This window comes from Ovis aries, chromosome 14 (genome assembly GCF_016772045.2).
Source record: "Ovis aries strain OAR_USU_Benz2616 breed Rambouillet chromosome 14, ARS-UI_Ramb_v3.0, whole genome shotgun sequence".
In the NCBI taxonomy this organism is placed as follows: Eukaryota; Metazoa; Chordata; class Mammalia; order Artiodactyla; family Bovidae; genus Ovis; species Ovis aries.
In genome coordinates, this window is record NC_056067.1 from 54,124,072 (window position 1) to 54,143,649 (window position 19,578).

General features: G+C 51.9%; 1 protein-coding gene across 6 annotated transcripts in view; it reads left to right on the forward strand.

The window, feature by feature from the left end:
* Window positions 1–6,617, forward strand: part of DHX34 (DExH-box helicase 34) — a 30,739-nt gene extending 24,122 nt beyond the window's left edge. For 5 of the 6 annotated variants that reach the window (XM_042232235.2, XM_042232233.1, XM_042232234.1 and 2 more), the window contains 6 exons: window positions 300–417; window positions 2,596–2,702; window positions 3,804–4,091; window positions 5,139–5,315; window positions 5,528–5,666; window positions 6,352–6,617. In XM_042232235.2, the coding sequence (XP_042088169.1) occupies window positions 300–417; window positions 2,596–2,702; window positions 3,804–4,091; window positions 5,139–5,315; window positions 5,528–5,666; window positions 6,352–6,485 (963 nt within the window). In that variant the 3' untranslated portion in view covers window positions 6,486–6,617. The remainder of the gene's footprint in view (window positions 1–299; window positions 418–2,595; window positions 2,703–3,803; window positions 4,092–5,138; window positions 5,316–5,527; window positions 5,667–6,351) is intronic. The other variant, XM_042232236.1, reaches the window with a different exon arrangement.
* The last annotated feature ends 12,961 nt before the right edge of the window (window positions 6,618–19,578 follow it).

The following is a 19,578-nucleotide window of genomic DNA, read 5'->3' on the forward strand; positions in this document are numbered from 1 at the left end:
CTTCCCAGTGCCTGCTCTGTGCTGGGGTTACAGCAGTGACCGAGGCAGCCCTGGCCCTGTCCTTGTGGGGTGCAGCCTAATGATGGGGGCAGGGGAGAGACTCATGCCCAGACAGTGACCCAGAGTGGGATGGGGACCCAGGAGCTGAGGGAACGGGGGGACCTGATCAGCATGGGAGGGAATCAGGGAGAGCTTCCTGGAGGAGGGAGTTTTGAGTTGAGATGAGGAGGAGGGAAGCTGGCAACGGAAAGAGCAGGTCTGAGCCTCTGTCCCCTGGCATCCGCCTTCCACTCCTCCAGATCTTCCACACCCAGACCAAGCAGGGCGTCGTGCTGCACCCCACCTGCGTCTTCGCCAACAGCCCCGAGGTGCTGCACACGCAGGAGCAAGCGGCCAAGGGCAGCGATGGGAGCCGAGGTACCGGGAGCCCCGGCGGGGGTGGGGGAAGCCTTCTGTTGGGGGTGTGAGGGGGCACAGTGATCTCGGGGTGCTGCTCGCCATCGGGGGTTAGCCCTCCATCAGGGGTGTGAGGGGGCACAGTGATCTCGGGGTGCCGCTTGCCGTCGGGGGTTACCCCCTCACACCTCCCACACTCCGCCTTCTCTGGGGCTGCTGACCTGGGACCCGCAGGTCCCTGGAGCCACACCTGGCTGGGTGGCCTTGGGGGGTCCACCCCTCTCTCTGCCGAGCTTCGCCCTCCCCATGCAGTGCTGGCTGCCCGGAGCCCGTCCCAAGGCTTGAGGTTTGCGCCATTAGAGCAGCGCCTGAGGAGCTCAAGGGAGCTCCGTGAACCTCAGGGCTTGGTCCTTCTCAGGGCGAGTGGTCCCCCAGCCCGCGTTCAGGCAGTTGCGTTCCGTCTACCTTCTAGTGGGATCCAGGCCGAGAGGTGGCCTCTGCTGAGGCTGTGCTCAGGCCAGGCCGGTCTGCAGGGGGCGCCCTTGCCCAGGTGCAGGCCCTGCAGTCAGGTGGGGGCTTCACGCCTTCCGTGTTGTGTGCTTTGTCTGAGCACTGAAACACAACTCATCCTTCTCTTGTTTGTAAAGAGAGTAACACACTGCGTTAAAATGGCAAATACCCCACAAGATGAAGTTTATGATTTTAAACACCAAAGATGGAATTTGAAATTTTCTCGCTCATCTTTTTCTTTGTAAAAAAATTCATTTATTCTTTATGAAGGAGAATTGCTTTACAGTGTTATGTTAGTTTCTGCCGTACATCAACATGACATTTTTTTTTTAATGTTTATTTATTTGTTTGACTGCACTGGGTCTTAGTTGAGGCATTCGAACTCTTAGTTGGGCCGTGTGGGATCCATTTCCCTGACCAGGGATTGAACCCGGGGCCCCTGCATTGGGAGCTCAGACTTTTAGCCACTGGACCACCAGGGAAGTCCCTCTAATCTTTAAGTTCCGTAAATTCCTAGTCAATTTATCCTCTTCCTATTACAGTAAGTCCCCTGCATAGGAACAAGTTCCGTTCCAAGAACATGTTCATAAGTCCTATTTGTTTATAGGTCTTAACACAGCTAGGACCCGTCTAACAGTCAGTTATGCAATACTATAATAGGTTTATAATATGTTCGCATCTTTGAAAGTTTGCAGCCTGGAGGTTTGTATGTAGAGGGCTCATTGTACATTGTTTTTCTCCTTTTTAAAAACTGGTTTTACTTGCTTATTTTATTCTGGCTGTGCTGGGTCTTTGCTGCTGCACGGGCTTTTCTCTAGTGGCGCGCAGGCTTCTCGTTGCGGCTCCCAGCCTCCAGAGCACAGGCTCAGTAGTTGCGGTGCATGGGCTTAGCAGCTCTGCGGACATGTGGGGTCTTAGTGGATCAGAGATCAAACCCATGTCTCCTGCCTTGGCAGGTGGATTGTTTACCCCTGAGCCACCAGAAAATCCCGTTTTTCTCCTTTTTGAAAACATTTGGAAAGTTCCGGCCATCTCTTAAGTAGAGAGACTGTGATAAACCCTCTGTGACCTTACCCAGCTGCAGCTGTCAGCATTTTCCATCCTTGTTTATTCTGTCCCCTTGATTTTTTTCCCCTGTCTTTGCTGGAGTATGTTAAAGCAGGTCCCAGACATCTTACCAGTTAGTAATAATAATAAAAATCCTATTCATAAGGACTGTTATTTTGTATCACCACAGTGCTGTCATCCATCAGCCCTAACAAAATTAGCAACAATTCTTAATATCACTGAATAGCTGAAATCACATTCAGCTTGGCAGAGTGTTTAAGAAGATGCCACAGACATTTTATCCTTATGCCTGTTCTTTGTGTGGGTGTTTGAATGGGGCTTCCCTGGTGGCTCAGACGGTAAAGAAACTGCCTGCAGTGCAGGAGACCTGGGTTTGGTCCCTGGGTCGGGAAGATCCCCTGGAGAAGGGCATGGCTACCCACTCCAGTATTCTTGCCTAGGAAATCCCACAGACAGAGGAGCCTGGCGGGCAACAGTCCATGGGGTCGCAAAGAGTCAGACAGAACTGTAGTGACTAACACTTCGCTTGAATAGCGGGGGCGGGACAGACCGCCCCTGGGGGGAATGACAGGTGTGTGTAGAGGGGGAGAGGATGCTGAGCTGTCCCCTTGACCCTCTCAGACGACAGGGACAAGATGAGCAGCAAGCACCAGCTTGTCACCTTCGTCTCCCTCCTGGAGACCAACAAACCGTACCTGGTGAACTGTGTCCGCGTCCCCGCTCTACAGGTGGGTCCCGTGCCAGCCTCCCCGCCTAACTGCTGGCTATGTTCCTTGGGGCAAGAGCCCTGGGGGCGTTGGGGGGGAGTGCCTGGAAGAGCATCTTCCCTCAGGCTGGCTGCCGGCTCCTCCTCCTGGTATCCATTCATTACTGGCCGAGCGCCTGCCTGGTGCCAGCACTTGGGGAAGACACACGAGGCGAGGCGGGACCCGGTCCCTGCCCCCCGGAGCTCACATCTAGCTGGGAAGGGCGGGCAGGAGCAATAGACACAGTGCAGCTCTGACTGAAGGAGCAGAGAGCGGAAAGGACGGGGCAAAGGGCAAAGGGACGGTGGGGGCGACACGGTGCAGCACACGGGGCAAAGGGACCGGGGGGCACACAGTGCAGCTCTGACTCACAGAGCAGGGAGCAGAAAGGACGGGGCAAAGGGACGAGGGGGACACAGTGAAGCTCTGACTCACAGCAGGGAGCAGAAAGGACGGGGCAAAGGGACGAGGGGGACACAGTGAAGCTCTTACTGATAGAGCAGAGAGCGAAAAGCATGGGGCAAAGGGGCTCGGGGGACACGGTGCAGCTCTGACTCACAGAGCAGAGAGCGGAAAGGACCGGGCCAAGGGACTGGGGTGGGGAGGGGAGGGGAGAGGCCCTGGTATGGACTGAGGCCATCTGGGTGGCCTCACTGAGAAGGTGCGGTCAGCAAAGGCCTGAAGGTGGGAGGGCTGCAGGGACCTCTGGGGGAAGAGCGACCTAAGCGGAGGGAAGAGCAAGTGCAAAGGCCTTGGGGCACCACAGGCAGGGTGTGAACAGGGGACAGCTGGAGCAGAGCCAGGGTCGGGGAGAGTGGCTGAGGTGAGGTCAGGAGGCAGGTGAGACCAGATCTCCTCCTCCCCACCACCAGAGGGTTCTGAGCAGAGCTGGATCAGGGACTGACACGGGGCAGAGTCCGCAAGCCCAGTGAGGAGGTGACTGCAATCACAGGACAGGAGGGGATGGTGGCGGGGACCGAGGATGGGGCTGGGTGAATGGGGGGCGGGCAGGAGCCCAGTCCGGCAGGCACCGCTCTGAGATGCCTATCCACTGCTTCCTGTCTGCTGCCCCCTCTCTTCCAGTCCCTCCTGCTGTTCAGCCGGTCCCTGGACACCAATGGTGACTGCTCCCGCCTGGTGGCCGATGGCTGGCTGGAGCTCCAGCTCGCAGACACTGAGAGTGCTGTCCGGCTCCTGGCGGCTTCCCTGCGGCTCCGGGCCCATTGGGAAAGTGCCCTGGACCGGCAGCTGGCCCACCAGGCCCGGCGGCGGCTGGAGGACGAAGGGGAGGAGGAAGAGGAGGAAGCCCCTGTCAACCACAAGGAGGTGGCGGCCCTGAGCAGGGAGCTGCTGCAGTTCACGGCATCCAAGGTACCTGCCTCCTGGGCACCTGCGCCCTTGGCTGGAGGGGCCGTCAGCCACAGGGATGAAGGCTCTGGAGGGCCCTGGCTTCCAGCTCATCAAGACGCCCACATTTGGGGGTTTTCAAACCAGAGAGGTTGATGACAGGCTCAGGGTTACACAACTGCTAAGGGTGAACCCAAGATTTACTCCAGGAGCCACCGCCTTAACCCCTGCAGCCCTCATTCAACAGGTGTGTATTAATACCTGCTGCATCTGGGGTGCTGCTGCTGCTAAGTCACTTCAGTTGTGTCCAACTCTGTGCGACCCCAGACAGAAGCCCACCAGGTTCCCCTGTCCCTGGGATTCTCTAGGCAAGAACACTGGAGTGGGTTGCCATTTCCTTCTCCAATGCATGAAAGTGAAAAGGGAAAGTGAAGTCGCTCAGTCGCGTCCGACTCTTCGCAACCCCATGGACTACAGCCTAGCAGGCTCCTCCGTCCATGGGATTTCCCAGGCAAGAGTACTGGAGTGCGGTCCCATTGCTTTCTCTGCACCTGGGGTACAGGTTACCCCTTAGTAGCAGTTAAGGGCGTGTAAGATATGATAGAGAAGCTGTGAGGTGCATGGAAGACAGATGGGAAGAATTGGACAGAGCATGCTTGAAACCGAACCCCCACTTCTTTATGTGGTACGCGGGTTGAGAATTGCTTCTGATTCTACTACACGTGGATGCAGTGGGACCCAGAGGACTGGAGAAGGGGGAATGGGCTGACATGCCAGAGAAGGGGCAAGGTGGCCACACTTGAGGGTCAGACTTGAGATCTGAATGTGTTCTCACAAGGGATGAGGAGGGAAGGGGCCTGGGGAGAGCAGGTAAGGGAGCGTTCTAGACAAGCCTTTGGTCATGAGTATCTGAAACCAGGCTGTGAGTGGCTTAAGCAATTGGCCCCCTTAACTGAAAAGTCCAGGGGTGGACTTCAGGCACAGCTGGATCCAGGTCCTCCCATTATGTCTGCCTATCTCCTGTCTGCTGATAGAGTCTGTCTGCTCTGTCTCCTGTCTCTCTCTGCTCAGGTTTCCTACAGCCTCCGGCGGCTCACAGGGCTGGAAGCCCAGAACCTCTATGTGGGACCCCAGACCATCACGGCTGCCCCCAGTCTCCCTGGCCTCTTTGGCAACTCTGCCCTGTCCCCCCACCCCACCAAAGGGGGCTACGCAGTCACTGACTTCCTTACCTACAACTGCCTCACGGTGAGCATGGATGCGTACCTTGGCCCCTCATCCTCCTGCCCCTGAGAGTGGGATTTTAGAGATTCCCCCCAGCACCCCCAAACACATTCCAGCTTAGTCCAGGGATGCAGTTTCAGAAAGGGCCTGCAGCCCCGAGGGCTTCTGGGAAGGTCCCAGGCTGGCGGTGGGGAGCGGGGCAGGGAGCCAAGCCCTGACACAGCCTGCTGTCACAGAGCGACGCAGACCTGTACAGCGACTGTCTCCGCACTTTCTGGACCTGCCCGCACTGCGGCCTGCACATGCCCCTGACGCCCCTGGAGCGCATCGCCCATGAGAACACCTGCCCCGAGGCCCCGCAGGACGGCCCCCCAGGTGAGGCTGGGGCGGGGCCCAGACGCCTGTGTCCACCCCGCTGTCCGTTCAGCCTGGGGTTCTTTCCGTGCACCTGGGGGTTCATGCCACACTCCGGGGATCCATGACCTCAACCCTCTGCCTGGCTGGTGCCACGATGGGCTTTGTCCCTGAGACCCAGAGCCCGGGACACGGGGGCCTGGAGCCACCTCATTCCCGCACCTCTGCCTGCCTCTCTCTGGAATCCGCCGCCGTCTCTCTGATCTCTGCCTCTGCTCTTCTGTCTCTTTTTCTCTGTTGTCCGAGAGCCGTTTCTGCCGCGGCCACACCCATCCTGTTGTCACCCGGAGGACGCCGCAGTGGGCAGACCTGGGCAGAGTCTCCTGTGGTGCGTCCCACGCCACACACTGGCGCTCACGGGGAGATGGCTGTGGGGCCAGGCGGTCCTACCCCAGGGCGCGCCCTGTCTCTCTCAGTGTCTATGTCTGCACTTGCGTTATTTCTCTGTCTCTCACCCCGTGGGGACACAGAGTAAAGACTTGCCTCTGTGTGTGTGTGTTAATCAAGGAAGGCTTCCTGGAGGAGTCAGAGCTGGAGCTCCCCAGAGGCCAGGAGAGAGCCTGAGCCACAGAGGTTCCTGGTATTTGGGTGGGGGTGAGAGCACGCGGTGGAGCACCCCCCTCAACCCCCTTCTCCTCTCCCCTAGGGGCTGAGGAAGCTGCCCCCGAACCCCCCCAGAAGGCATCTGCCCTGCAGAAGCCCTACCACTGCGAGGCCTGCCAGAAGGACTTTCTGTTCACGCCCACGGAAATCCTGCGGCACCGGAGGCAGCACGTGTGAACCCAGCCCATCCCGGACCAGGGCCAAGGCCAGACTGCCGCCCTCGCTCCCAGCCTAGGCTCGGAACTGTGGTCTGAGCCCAGCCCCGAGGTGGAGGGAGCATAAATACGTGAATAAACTCTCACAGATGGACTCGGGTCTGTAAGCCTGCCCATCCATAAAGTGCGCTTCCCAGGTGGCGCAGTGGTAAAGAACCTGCCTGCCAATGCAAGAGACGCAGGAGAGGCGGGTTGGATCCCTGGGTCGGGAAAATCCCCTGGAGAAGGAAATGGCAACCCACTCCAGTATATTTGCTGGAGAATCCCCATGGACAGAGGAGGCTGCCAGGCTGTGGTCCATGGGGTCGCATAGATGTGACTGAGCACGTGTGTACACACATCCAGAAATCACAACCGTCTCTGCTGGTCCTCCCCGTGGCCTGACTCTTATCCCTCCTGTTGCAGCGGCCACCTGATGTGTCCTGGGGTAGATCCCGGGAGTTGAGGCTGAACAGGGACCTCAGACTCCAGGTCCAGGGTCTGATCGCCCCTGACGACTGCTCTCTCTGAGTCTGTCTCACGGCCTCTGCTTTCCCTCGAACTCAGAGACCCCGGCCTGGCCCATTCATGTGTGTGGCTTTAGGAGCTGGGTGGGGAGGGGCCAGTGCTCTGCGGCCCACGGGCTGCCTGGGCACGGGGGCCATTCTGCTGTGCTGTCCGTGGGCCCGTCTCAGCCGTCCCCTCGGGACTCCTCGACCACGTCTCCCCGACGGACGTGAAGGGAGAGGGAATGCTGTAAACAACGGTGGAAGTAAATTCTGCAACTCAGGTTTGAAATCTGGGTGAGGCAGGTGGATGTGGTCAAGACAGAGACTGTCGTGGGGTGGAGGAAAGAACGAGACCCAGCGAGAAGGAAACAGACACGAACTACCTGAGCCCAAGAAGAAACAGATAAACGGCACAATGCTGTGTATCTGTTGGGTTGGCAAAGAAATTCATTTGGGTTTTTCATAGCAGCCTACGGAAAAACTCGAATGAACTTTTTGGCCAACTTAGTACTAAGGCAATCTAATTCGTAGTTAGAGACGCAGAGGACAGGCTTGGATGGGTTCACTGGTGACCTCCAGCAGACGGGGACTGAAGGCATGACACTCAACAGCAGCTCATTCACAGTGTGGAAGAGGACGCTTCTGGGCCAGCACTGCCCTGATGCCAGAACCAGACCCAGAACCCCTTCCTCAAGGTTACAATTCACAGTCAGCCACAGATAAAGAACAGTAGTACATCGTGGCCAGGTGGCATTTACTCTAGTGAAACAAAGTCGATTCAACATTTGAAAGTCAATTAATGTGATTCACCCTATTAAAAACAGAAAAGGCATTTGACAGATTTCAATACCTTGTGGCCTTGGATAAAGCCCCTTAACTTCTCTGCTCCAGCGTTGTTTTCCTCTGTCAAGTGAATGCAGCTGAACTATTTTTCTCAGAAGGTTCATTTTGATACAGAAGTCCTGGACTTAAGTTTAATAATTAAATAAATATAAAAATAAAATTAATAAACAATTAGAATCAATAATAAAAACAAAAGTACAAGTAATAAAATGATAATTAACCAAATTAGAAAACTGCCCTACAAAAGATACTAAGAAAAATAACAAAAAATGCAAAGGCAAGTGTAGACTTGGAGAAAATATATATATGGCAAATATGTCATATAATTAACTGTACATATTACATAAATATAGAAACCATGTTATACAAAAAATTCAAATCAATAAGGTTTGAATTTGCTTTATAAGTGGCAAATACTGAATATAAACCCCCAAAATAGAAAAACATGGTTAATAAGCCCATGAAAAAATACTTGTCATCATTACCTGTCAGGGAAATGCTATTAAAACTGCAATAAATATCACAATAACGCTCATTAGAACGGCTAACATAAAAAACCCAATGCTAAGTCAGTATGTGGCGCAAGCAGAGTTCCCATACGTTGCTGGTGGGAGTGTTAATTGGTAAAATGACTGGGGAAAAAATTCAAGAATCTCCTAAAATTGAGCCTGGGCGCGTCCTCTATGACCTAGCAGTTCCGCTTGTAAACGCACACTCTGCAGAAGTGCACAAGTGTGTTGTGTGTTGGCAATAACATTATTTGTAACTAGAACCCCACCAAATGCCTATCGACAAAAGAATAGTTAAGTAAATTGTGATCAATTCTTACAACAGAAGGGCCTAAACCACAGCTCCATGCAACCTAGTGGGGGTCGCGGCAGCACCAACCAGGTTGCTGGAGGGGGCGCTCATGGTTTGTTTCTTGATCTGGCTGGATGCTGGTGGCGCAGGTAGGTTTCATTTTCTGGGAAAATTCACCAAGCCAAAGATGCATGCACTTTTCTGTATATCATGCTTCAAGAGCAAATTTTTAAAGGTTGGTGAATGAATGCCTGTCAACTTTGCATTTTGAGAGATCCTGCTACACTGAAGTGGTACAAATTCCCCTCAAAGAAGATGAAAGCACCCTTTTCCCCAAGAGCCTCACCAGCACTTAATCCGGGTCAGTCTGGGCCACCTATCAGAATAGACATGTTTCTTTGGGGAACTAATGGATAGTAAGAGCTTCTGGAACTGTTAAGGAAGGCCATAGAAATCACCGTTGAGGAGCTGGGACCCAATTCTGATAGATGCTCTTCCGGCCATCTCTGGGCATTTAGAGTTTCCTCCCTTCTTTCACATATTTTAAAATCTTATAAAATTTATTTTATCTTAATTTTTGGTTGAACCGGGTCTTCCTTGCTGTGTGCAGTCTCTAGGAGGAGCGGGGGCTACTCTCCATCACAGTGCGGCTGCTTCTCATTGCCACGGCTTCTCTTATTGCAGAGAACGGACTCTAGGGCTCAGGCTCAGTGGTTGTGACCCACAGGTTTAGTTTCTCCACGGCATGTGGAATCTTCCCAGACCAGGGATCAACGCATGTCTCCTGCATTGGCAGGCAGATTCTTACCCGCTGCACCACCAGGGAAATCCCTATTTCTCTAGTTTCAGTACCTTGAGTTGGGAAGTCATTTTCAGGGGCCATAACAGAAAAGGGATAGAGACAATAAAAGAAATGTTTTGAGGGGGTAAAGTCATCATAAACAAAGCCAAAAGACAAGCAGCAGACTGGGAGAGGTGTTTGTAACATCTATGATGAAGCTTAAGGTCTAGAATATATAAAGAGCTGCTACAAACCAATAAGAAAATGACAAAGAGCCTAGCAAGGACAGCGTCAAAAGATTTGAGTCCACACAGAAGAGGAAATAGAAATGGCCCAGAACAGTGTACAAAGATGCTAAGATTCACTTGCAATTAGGGGAAATAAGAATGATTAATTCAGTACAGCCTGTTTGGTAGGACATTCGAGAACCTATCAAATGACCTGGTAAAAATGCCCCTTCCCTTGGACTAGTGATTCCACCTCCAGGAAGTTATCCTATAGATACACATATGTCTGAAAATGACATACGGTCAAGGATATTCATGCCGGCTTTATTTGTAGGAGCAAAAGATGGGAAACAGCTTAAATGTCTCTCCATATGAAACCGCTTAAATATTAATAAACCCCACCCAATATAATGGACCACTATGCAGACATGCCAAACAAAAGCAGGCTTTGTACTGATACAAAAAAATATCTCCAAATTATACTAAGTGAAAGGGAGCAAGTTACAGAACCATGTGTCAGATGATCCCATTTTTTGAAAAATGGAAACATTTTGTGTGCCTGCATGCGTGCGTGCTTAGTCATGTCCAACTGTTTGTGACCCCATGGCCTGCCAGGCCCTGCTGTTCATGGGATTCTCCAAACAAGAATACTGGAGCAGGTTGCCATTTCTTCCTCCAGGGGATCTTCTCAACCCAGGCATCGGACCCACATTTATTTTGTCTCCTACACTGGAAGGCAGATTCTTTACCCCGAGCCACCCACCCGGGACGCCCTCTGCATACCTGGATGCCCTTTGCATATACTCAGGTACCTGAATAGCATTACACACCAGCTGAAACAGGTTCACCGCAAACTTAACTAATGGTCGTCTCTGCAAAGGGGAGGGAGGGAGAGGAGGGGAGGGGAGGCAGGAAAGAGAGATTTTCTTTTTAACTGTATTGAGGTCCAGTTTACATACAATAAAACGTCCGTGCATTTTGGCAAACACAGCTGTGTAACCACCATTCCAATCAAGACAGAACATTTTCTAAACTCCAGAAAGTTCCATGGTTCCTGCCTCTTATGGTCAGTGTCTCACGGCAGCCTCAGCCCCAGGCTGATCTTTTTTCTGTCACCATTTATTAGATTTCTCTTTTCTAGCTGCTACTGCTGCTGCTAACTCACTTCAGTCGTGTCCAACTCTGTGTGACCCCATAGATGGCAGCCCACCAGGCTCCCCCATCCCTGGGATTCTCCAGGCAAGAACACTGGAGTGGGTTGCCATTTCCTTCTCCAATGCATGAAAGTGAAAAGTGAAAGGGAAGTCGCTCAGTCGTGTCCGACTCTTCAAGACCCCATGGACCGCAGCCTACCAGGCTCCTCTGTCCATGGGATTTTCCAGGCAAGAGTACTGGAGTGGGGTGCCATCGCCTTCTCCATCTCTTTTCTAGAATTTCACATAAATGGAGTCATACAGCATGTCCTTTTTGTGGTATTCCATTGTCTGAATATGCCACAGCCTCTTCATTCTGTAAATGTTTGGGTTATTTCCAGCGGGGAGGTACTATTTATGAAATAAAGTTGCTATGAATGTTCATATGTAAGGTTTCATGTGGACCTGTTTTCATTTCTCTTGGGTAAACACTTAATGACCGGAATCGCTGCCTTAGGTAATTGCTACACTTAAGGTGAGTGTATGTTTCTGTTTAAAAGAAGCTGCTGAACAGTTTTCAAAGAGGTTCCTCCATTTACCTTCCTCTCACAGTGCGCATGTTCCAGTAGATCCACTTCGTGGTTTTTAATTTGCGTTTCTCTGTTCCCTGATGACAAATGATGACGGGGGGGGGGGGGCATCTTTTCATGTGCTTATTGGATATTTGGATCGTCTCTTTTGTGCAGCACCCATTTATGTGTTAGATCTATTTTCTGTTGGGTTGTCTTTTTTCCCTACTCGTTTGCAGAGGTTCTTTAGATAGTCTGGATACAAATACTGTATTGTATCTGCATTGGTAGTCTGTACTACCAATGTCTTTTTATTTGTGGTTTGCCTTTCTATTTTAACGATGTCTGTTGAAGAGCAGAAGTTATTAGTCTTAACATACTTCAGTTTGTCCAATCTTCCGTACAATTCGTTTTTCTGTGTCCTGTTAAATATATCCCACAACTGTTTATTAAGCATGTATTATATCCCAGGCTGGAGAAGGAAATGGCAACCCGCTCCAGTGTTCTTGCCTGGAGAACCCCGTGGACGGGGGAGCCTGGTGGGCTGCTGTCCATGGGGTAGCACAGAGTCGGACAGGACTGAAGTGACTTAGCATGCATGCATGTATTGGAGAGGGAAATGGCAACCCACTCCTGTGTGTTCTTGCCTGGAGAATCCCAGGGACGGAGGAGCCTGGTTAGCGGCCGTCTGTGGGGTCGCACAGAGTCGGACACGATTGAAGCTGCTTAGCAGCAGCAGCAGCAACTGCTCTAGGAATCTGGACGGGAAGTCTAAACTCGGCTTTTAGGAAGCTTTCCACCGCAAACACTTGCACACGTGTGCAGACCGTGTGACGTGCTTCTGTGCCTCTACTTGCTTCGGCTGTTTCTCTAGAGGGGAGTTTACTGTGATGCTGGTGCCATCCGAGGCCTCAGGACCCTTACTTGTTCGGACCTTTTTCAAGATCCTGCACCTTATGCTTTGGTAGTTCTATATTTTTCCAAAATAGGGCACCCCAAATCGTATGAACCTCAGGCCCCATAAAACCTGGATCTACCTCATTATAACAGAAAATTCAAAGCCACAAAGACTCTCATCAGTTGAGTAATGGCTGAGTAAATTTGGCCCTGGAGCTCTCCTTGGTTGTAGAAAAAGCAAAGTCTCCACTCAGGGTAGAATCATGGACTCAGCATGGACTAGGGGACTCACCTAGTGAGTCCAGTGGCTAAGACTCAGAGCTCCCAATGCAGGGGCCCTGGGTTCGATCCCTGGTCAGGGAACTAGGTCCCACATGCCACAAACAACTATGAGTTTGCATACCACAACTAAAGATCCCACATGCCACAACTAATACTTGGTGCAGCCAAAGTAAATGAATAAAAATAAATATTAAAAAAAGAAAATGGACTCAGGAGCCAGACGATCTAGATTCAAATCCTAGCCTTGCTACATACTTGCTGTGCAACCTTGGACAGGTTACCCAAACTCTCTGGGCATCACCTGCTCCATCTGCAAAATGGAGGGTAATGAGAATATCTTTCTTGCTGGATTGTTTCAAAGATTAAGTTCATCTGAAAAGATTAAGTGAATCCATATATGTTATATAAAATGCTTAGAACAGGGCCTGGCACATAGTAAGCATTATTTGGGTGTTTGCAATTACACCAAAGTGCGTGCAACTTCACTTGGAAATTGGAGAGAAGTAGAGATGGTTCAAAGAGCTTCCCAGGTGTCACCAGTGGTAAAGAACCCACCTGCCAATGCAGGAGATGTAAGAGACACTGATTTGATCCCTGGGTTGGGAAGATCTCTGGAGGAGGGCATGGCCACCCACTCCAGCGTTCTTGCCTGGAGAATCCCATGGACAGAGGAGCCTGGAGGGCTACAGTCCATGGGGTCACAAAGATTTGGACATGACTGAAACGACTTAGCATGCATGCTTGGGCACAGATGGTTCAAAGGAGAGGAAATTCTGCAATCGGTGCTCAAGACTTCTGACAAATGCTCTTAACTTTTGACCCACTGCTTGTACAAGATCTTGGGAATGTATCCTAAGGAAATGGCCAGGAGTTTGGGGAAAAGTATAAGGAAGAGGCAAGTGTAAGGCAGGTCCATCAGAGCGCTGTATAGGACAGAAGGAATCATCGTCATGGTCGTGGGGGAGGGAGGCCTCTGTGTCTACTAACCCAGGGGTCAGACGCACCTGTAATAACCGGAGTGTGTCTATGTTTGGATGCTTTGTGCAGAAAGCATATGGGCTCTGCCTTCATTCACAATGGGATTCATTGAACTAACCTCATGCTCAAAGCCTCTTGGGTGTGGCATTCCAGAGGACTTTTTTCCCCCCTTATTACTTTTTCCAGCTTTTCTAAATTGTATATAATGAAGAAAACTTTAAAAAAAAGAATTTCCGCAAAAAAAGAATATGCAAAGATGTTTGCTATCATGCTATTGGAAGAAAAAGAGACCAGAAACAGCCCAGAAGTGGAATAGGAAATAGGTTTTTTACAATCATTAGAATGGCACACCAAACAAAGCGATATTGCACAGCTTCCAGCAAATTTAATTTAGAAAGAATTTAGAATGACCTGGAGAAATACTCATGATTAGCTACAGAGAAGAATTAAATGAAGAGGACACACAATGACACCCAGTAAAACCCTTGGGCTCATATAGAAGACTCACGACATGTCCTCTTCTCCCAGGGTTCCCCCTACACACACACGCGCGCGCGCACACACACACACACACTCACAACTGCTTTGGTCAAGGTCAGTGGTGGCCTCAGTGGTTAGTCTTTGGTGTTCATCTAGGTCGTCCTCATCTTAATAATAATCAGCAGCCAATGGCTCACTCCTTTTTTCCCAGGACTAACCTCCTTTTCGGAGAAGGCAGTGGCACCCCACTCCAGTACTCTTGCCTGGAAAATCCCATGGACGGAGGAGCCTGGTAGGCTCCAGTCCATGGGGTTGCGAAGAGTCGGACACGACTGAGCGACTTCCCTTTCACTTTTCATTTTCATGCATTGGAGAAGGAAATGGCAACCCACTCCAGTGTTCTTGCCTGGAGAATCCCAGGGATGGGGGAGCCTGGTGGGCTGCCGTCTATGGGGTCGCACAGAGTCAGACACGACTGAAGCGACTTAGCAGCAGCAGTAGCAGCAACCTCCTTTTCCCACTCCCAATGCCAAAGCAACCATCTTCTCTGGGAGCAAGTGCGTTCTGCCATTTCCCCACCTGCCACGAGCCAAGGGTTCAGCACTTTATCTTCAGGTGCCATGTAGAAATTGGGTGGCGCTCTTACTTCTAAAAAGTCTGGCCCTGGGACTTCCCTGGTGGTGCAGTGGTGAGCACGCCACACTCCCAGCACAGGGGGCCTGGGCTCAGTCCCTGATTGGGGAGCTGGATCGCACACGCTGCAACTAGAGCTGGCTGTGCACCGCAAAGACAGACTGGCCCTATTTCCCCATGTCCCTGCCCTGGCCTGCTGCTGCTGCTGCTGCTGAGTCGCTTCAGTCGTGTCCGACTCTGTGCGACCCCATAGACGGCAGCCCACCAGGCTCCCCTGTCCTGAAACCCACAGGAGAAGCATTCCCTGTCTCGCCCAGCTTCTGGTGATTTGCTGGCGATCTTTGGCATTCCTTGGCTTGTATCTACACCACTCCAGTCCTCCGTCTTCATGTGACTGTCTTTTCCTTCTGGAGTGTCTGTCTGTGTCCAAATGTTCCCTTTTAATAAGCAACATTTTTATAAGGAACATATTAACAGTCATGTTGGATTAAGGCCCACCCTCCATGACCTCATCTGAACTTGACCATCTGCTAAGACTCTCTTTCTAAACGAGGTCACATTCACAGGTGAGGATTTCAGTATATCTCTTTGGGAGACAGAATTCCACTCGTAACACCCCCTAGTCCACTTTTCCACGTGGCAGCCTGAGAGGCAAAGTGCAAACCCAATTCTGTCCTTTCTCTGCTCTACATTCTTCCAAGACAATGGAATATTATCAGCCACGAGCCGGAGGAACCTTGAAAATACTGTGCTGAGTGAAAGAAGGGAGACACAAAAGACTTCATGTAGTATGATTTCATGTATAATCAAAAGATTCACATTTATTATATTTTGCTTAATAAGAAATGTCCAGAACAGGCAAATCCATAGAGTCAGAGAAGGGATCGGTGGTTGACTGGGCCTGGGCCTTGGGATGGGGAATCCAAAGCGAGTGCTAAGGGGTTGAGAATTTATTTAGGGAGTGATGAAAATGTTCTAGAATCGACTGTGGTGAGGGAAGCACAACTCTGTGAACACACCGAAGGCACTGAATTATACACTTTCAATCGGTGAATTTTATAGTATGTGAATTATAGCCCAATAAAGCCACCCAGGTGGCGCTAGTGGTAACGAACACGCCTGCCAATGCAGGAGACATAAGAAACGGGGGTTCGAGCCCTGGGTCGTAGATATCCCCTGGAAAAGGGCATGGCAATCCACTCTGGTATTCTTGCCTGGAGAATCCCATGGACAGAGGAGCCTGGTGGGCTACAGTCCATAGGGTCGCAAAGAGTCGGACACGATTGAAGCGACCTAGCAGGCACAAGCCTGCTATCTTTCTGGCGCCCCAGCGCCCTCTGGAGGAAGCCCGAGCTCATTGCCTGGTCCTACGTTCTAGCGCGTCCGCTCACGACGACCCCACACTGCTGTGGACACGAAACTCACAAGAGGCTACAAAGCCACACACACAGAGAAACTGCTGTGTACAAGGAGGTCCCCAGTTATAAAGACTCGCTTGGCCACAGGATCCCACCCAGACACATCCCCAGACACAGCTATGGGCCATACCAGGTAGCCCCGTGGCCTCGTCCACCATCCCAGTCAGACACCAAGGTGGGCATTCTGCCAGCTGTTGAGAATGTGTACCTCAATTGTGCATTCCAGAATCGGGCAAGTTATCACACGACGGATTCAGGGATGCCCTGGGCCACGGTGAGACGCGTCTGAGCAGAATAAAAACTAATCTCCTGAAATCCACGAGGTCCCTCTGACTGACGGCCACGGTGACATTTGAGGTCTTCAGAAATCAGCGTTAGCTCAGATAGCAGTGTCTGGAAGTCCCTGAAAGTCTGATTATTTATTTTCCCCCAGTGCACAGTGACCCTGGTCAAAGGCTCTAAGTCCCTTTGGGGAAAACTGGTAAAACGATTAACTATGAATTTGGGTCAGAGTACTGGGGTCCTTAATTGAGGGGTCCTGGTCTCCCCTCATTCGAGGAGTCCTGGATCTGTGACCTGGGGATTGATGGAGGAGCCGTGATTATCCGGTGTTAGGATTCGGGTTTGACTTTTCACTAGACCCAGAACTCTCCCACGCATACAGACCAAGTAAGAACTTAGTGGACAGGGTATCTATTTTCCCCTAGGAGTGTCAAAATCAACTACCAGGGCCTCTTCTGATCGCCGTTTGCCGGGCTGTCCCTCGTGGTGGCCACGCCCACACGCGGTGGTCACGCCCATCACGTGGTGGTCACGCCCACCCGGCCTTTGGCTGCTCGGTGCCACGTCTTGGTCCCAGCCGCCCGGATCCGATGATTCTCCACTGCGTTTAAGTTGCCCAGTTCAGGGGCGGCCACCATGAGGTCTGGTCTGCAGAGAAGAGCTGCGGTGGGGACACAGCCAAGGCTATGGACACACGCAAGGTGGTCCCCAGTTACAAAGACCCACCGTGCCCCACAGTCCCACCCAGAGGCTCGTAGTCATGGACACACGCTCACACGGAGGCATACAACCTATATCGAGGGACAGCGTGACAGCCACAGCCACCACACAGCCCTTCGCCAATGACATACATCCCTTTCAGGAACAGGCTCGGCGGCGGACTCAGTCCTGGTGGCGGCCACTACACCAGCAGCCACGCACGCACACACACACACACACACACACACAGACACACACACACACACACCACCCGGACCCACTACCACCCAGCATGCAGGCCACGCCGCAGACCCGTTAGAGTCCCCACCTCCCTGGGCCCGCCCCACTCAGCAACACCCACCCGCTGCGCAGGCTGCCCCAGAAAGTAAGGGTTCAGCTGGTTCCTCACCTCAGGAAGTGGGGGGAGGTATTTTTAGTTACAATTAACCTTCCGTCCAATTTCTCTTCTCCCCCATGGCACATTCAATTGGTTTAATTAGAAAGGATTAAATGAAAGGTATTTCCAGTCGGCGCTGGAGAAGGTGGGGGAGGGGGAGAGAGGAGCTTCCCCTCCCCCACTCTCCAACCTCCCAAGCTGCCCCCTCGCCAGCCAGGCCAGGTCACACCAATGTGAGAGCTTCCTATCGGAGTTGCTCTCAGGTCTTGGCCCAGCCCTGTCCCCTCCCTCTAATCCTCCCCTGTGTATGTGAGTGTGTTCAGACACGACTTCTCAGACTCTTGGCCATCCTACGGGCCAGGCTCCTCTGTCCATGAGATTCTTCAGGCAATACTACTGGAGTGTGTAGCCATTCCCTTCTCCAGGGGATCTTCCCGACCCAGAGATCAAACCCAAGTCTCCTGCATTGCAGGCAGAGTCTTTACTGTCTGAGCCACCAGGGAAGCCGCTGGAAGTCCTTGCTGTCTAGCTCTCATCCATCCCATTTCAGTCCCCGAAAGTTTGGGGAGAGACAAACTCTAATCACAGTCACTAGAACGATATCTGACTCAGAAAGCAGTTTGTGGTAGGATTCTTAGAATTAGTATTTTTTTTAAATGAGAGGCTGTGAAGCAAGTGGTTAGCGCACAGGCTTCTGAGCTGCCAGACTACGCAGGTTAGAATGGCAACCTCCACTCTCCAGCTCTGTGACCCCGAGTGAGCGATTTCACCTCTCTGGGCCTCAGTTTCCTCATCTGGGAAATTGGGTCAGTGATCACACCTCCTCCTGGGGTTTAGTGTAAGAGTTTACTGGGTTGGTAGATATAAAGCTTCTAGAACAGTCTTTGGTTGTTTTAGTCGCTCAGTCATGTCCGATTCTTTGTGACCCCATGAACTGTAGCCCACCAGGTCCTCTATCCATGGGATTTCCCAGGCAAGAATACTGGAGTGGGTTGCCATTTCCTTCTCCAAGGGGTCTTCCCAACCCAGGGATCAAACCCGCATCTCCTGCTTTGCAAGCAGTTTCAGGTAAATAAATGTATGAAAGAAGCGTTGGCACTCCACATCCCTACCCTGCTCTGCTTCTTAAGACACCATCAACTTCTAACAGACTAAATGACGTGTTCATCATGGTCTTCCCCACTAGGATGTCGATCTCGCCCCAGGGTAGGGTCGGTCTCTGTCTTGTTCACCGATGAGCAGAGGGTGAGTGCCCAGGATATGCCTGCAGCCAAGGAGGAATGAAGGATGAGGAAAAGCAGCTGAGTCTCAGAACTACAGAATTGCTTTCTCTGCTCTCCACCTGTTTCCCAGGCACCTGCTGGGTGTAAGGTGCTGTCTGGTGCCCCTGGTCACTGCAGTGACAGAGAAAATCAAGTTCCTGCCTTCCGGAAGGGCTGAGATTCCAGCCAAGAAGTGTTAGTCACGCAGTCGTGTCCGTCTCTTTGCGACACCATAGACTGTAGCTGGCCAGGTTCTTCTGTCCATGGGATTCTCCAGGCAAGAATACTGGGGTGGGTTGCCATTCCCTTCTCCAGGGGATCTTCCTGACCCAGGGATTGAACCCAGGTCTCCTGCATTGCAAGCAGATTCTTTACCACCTGAGCCACCAGGGAAGCCCCCAAGGAGATGGGCAAATAGGTGATGGAGAGTTCCAGGGAGGGGCTGACAGCGGGCAGGGAAGGAGGTGGTGAGAGAGCGGTGAATGGAAGGGGGTCCTTTGCTTTGGCTGTTCCTGTGTCTTCACAGAGGTGACCTGTGAGCCAGGAGGCTGTCCCAGGCATAGGGAAGAGCTAGGACAGATGCCCCAAAGGGGGACAGAGTTGGTCATTTACCACAAACAAGGTCCAGACCTAAGCATCTTAGAATCTACACTGGTGTCTTGGGAACAAACGCAGGACCATCAGACCCCAGAGTCAATAGCAACCGATCCTCAGATGAGGGGGGCTCCCAGGTGGCGCTAGCGGAAGAACCCGCCTGCCAATGCAGGAGGTATAAGAGATGCAGGTTTGATCCCTGGGTCAGGAAGATCCCCTGGAGCAGGGCATGGCAACCCACTCCAGTATTCTTGCCTGGAGAATCCCATGGACAGGGAGCCTGGAGGACTA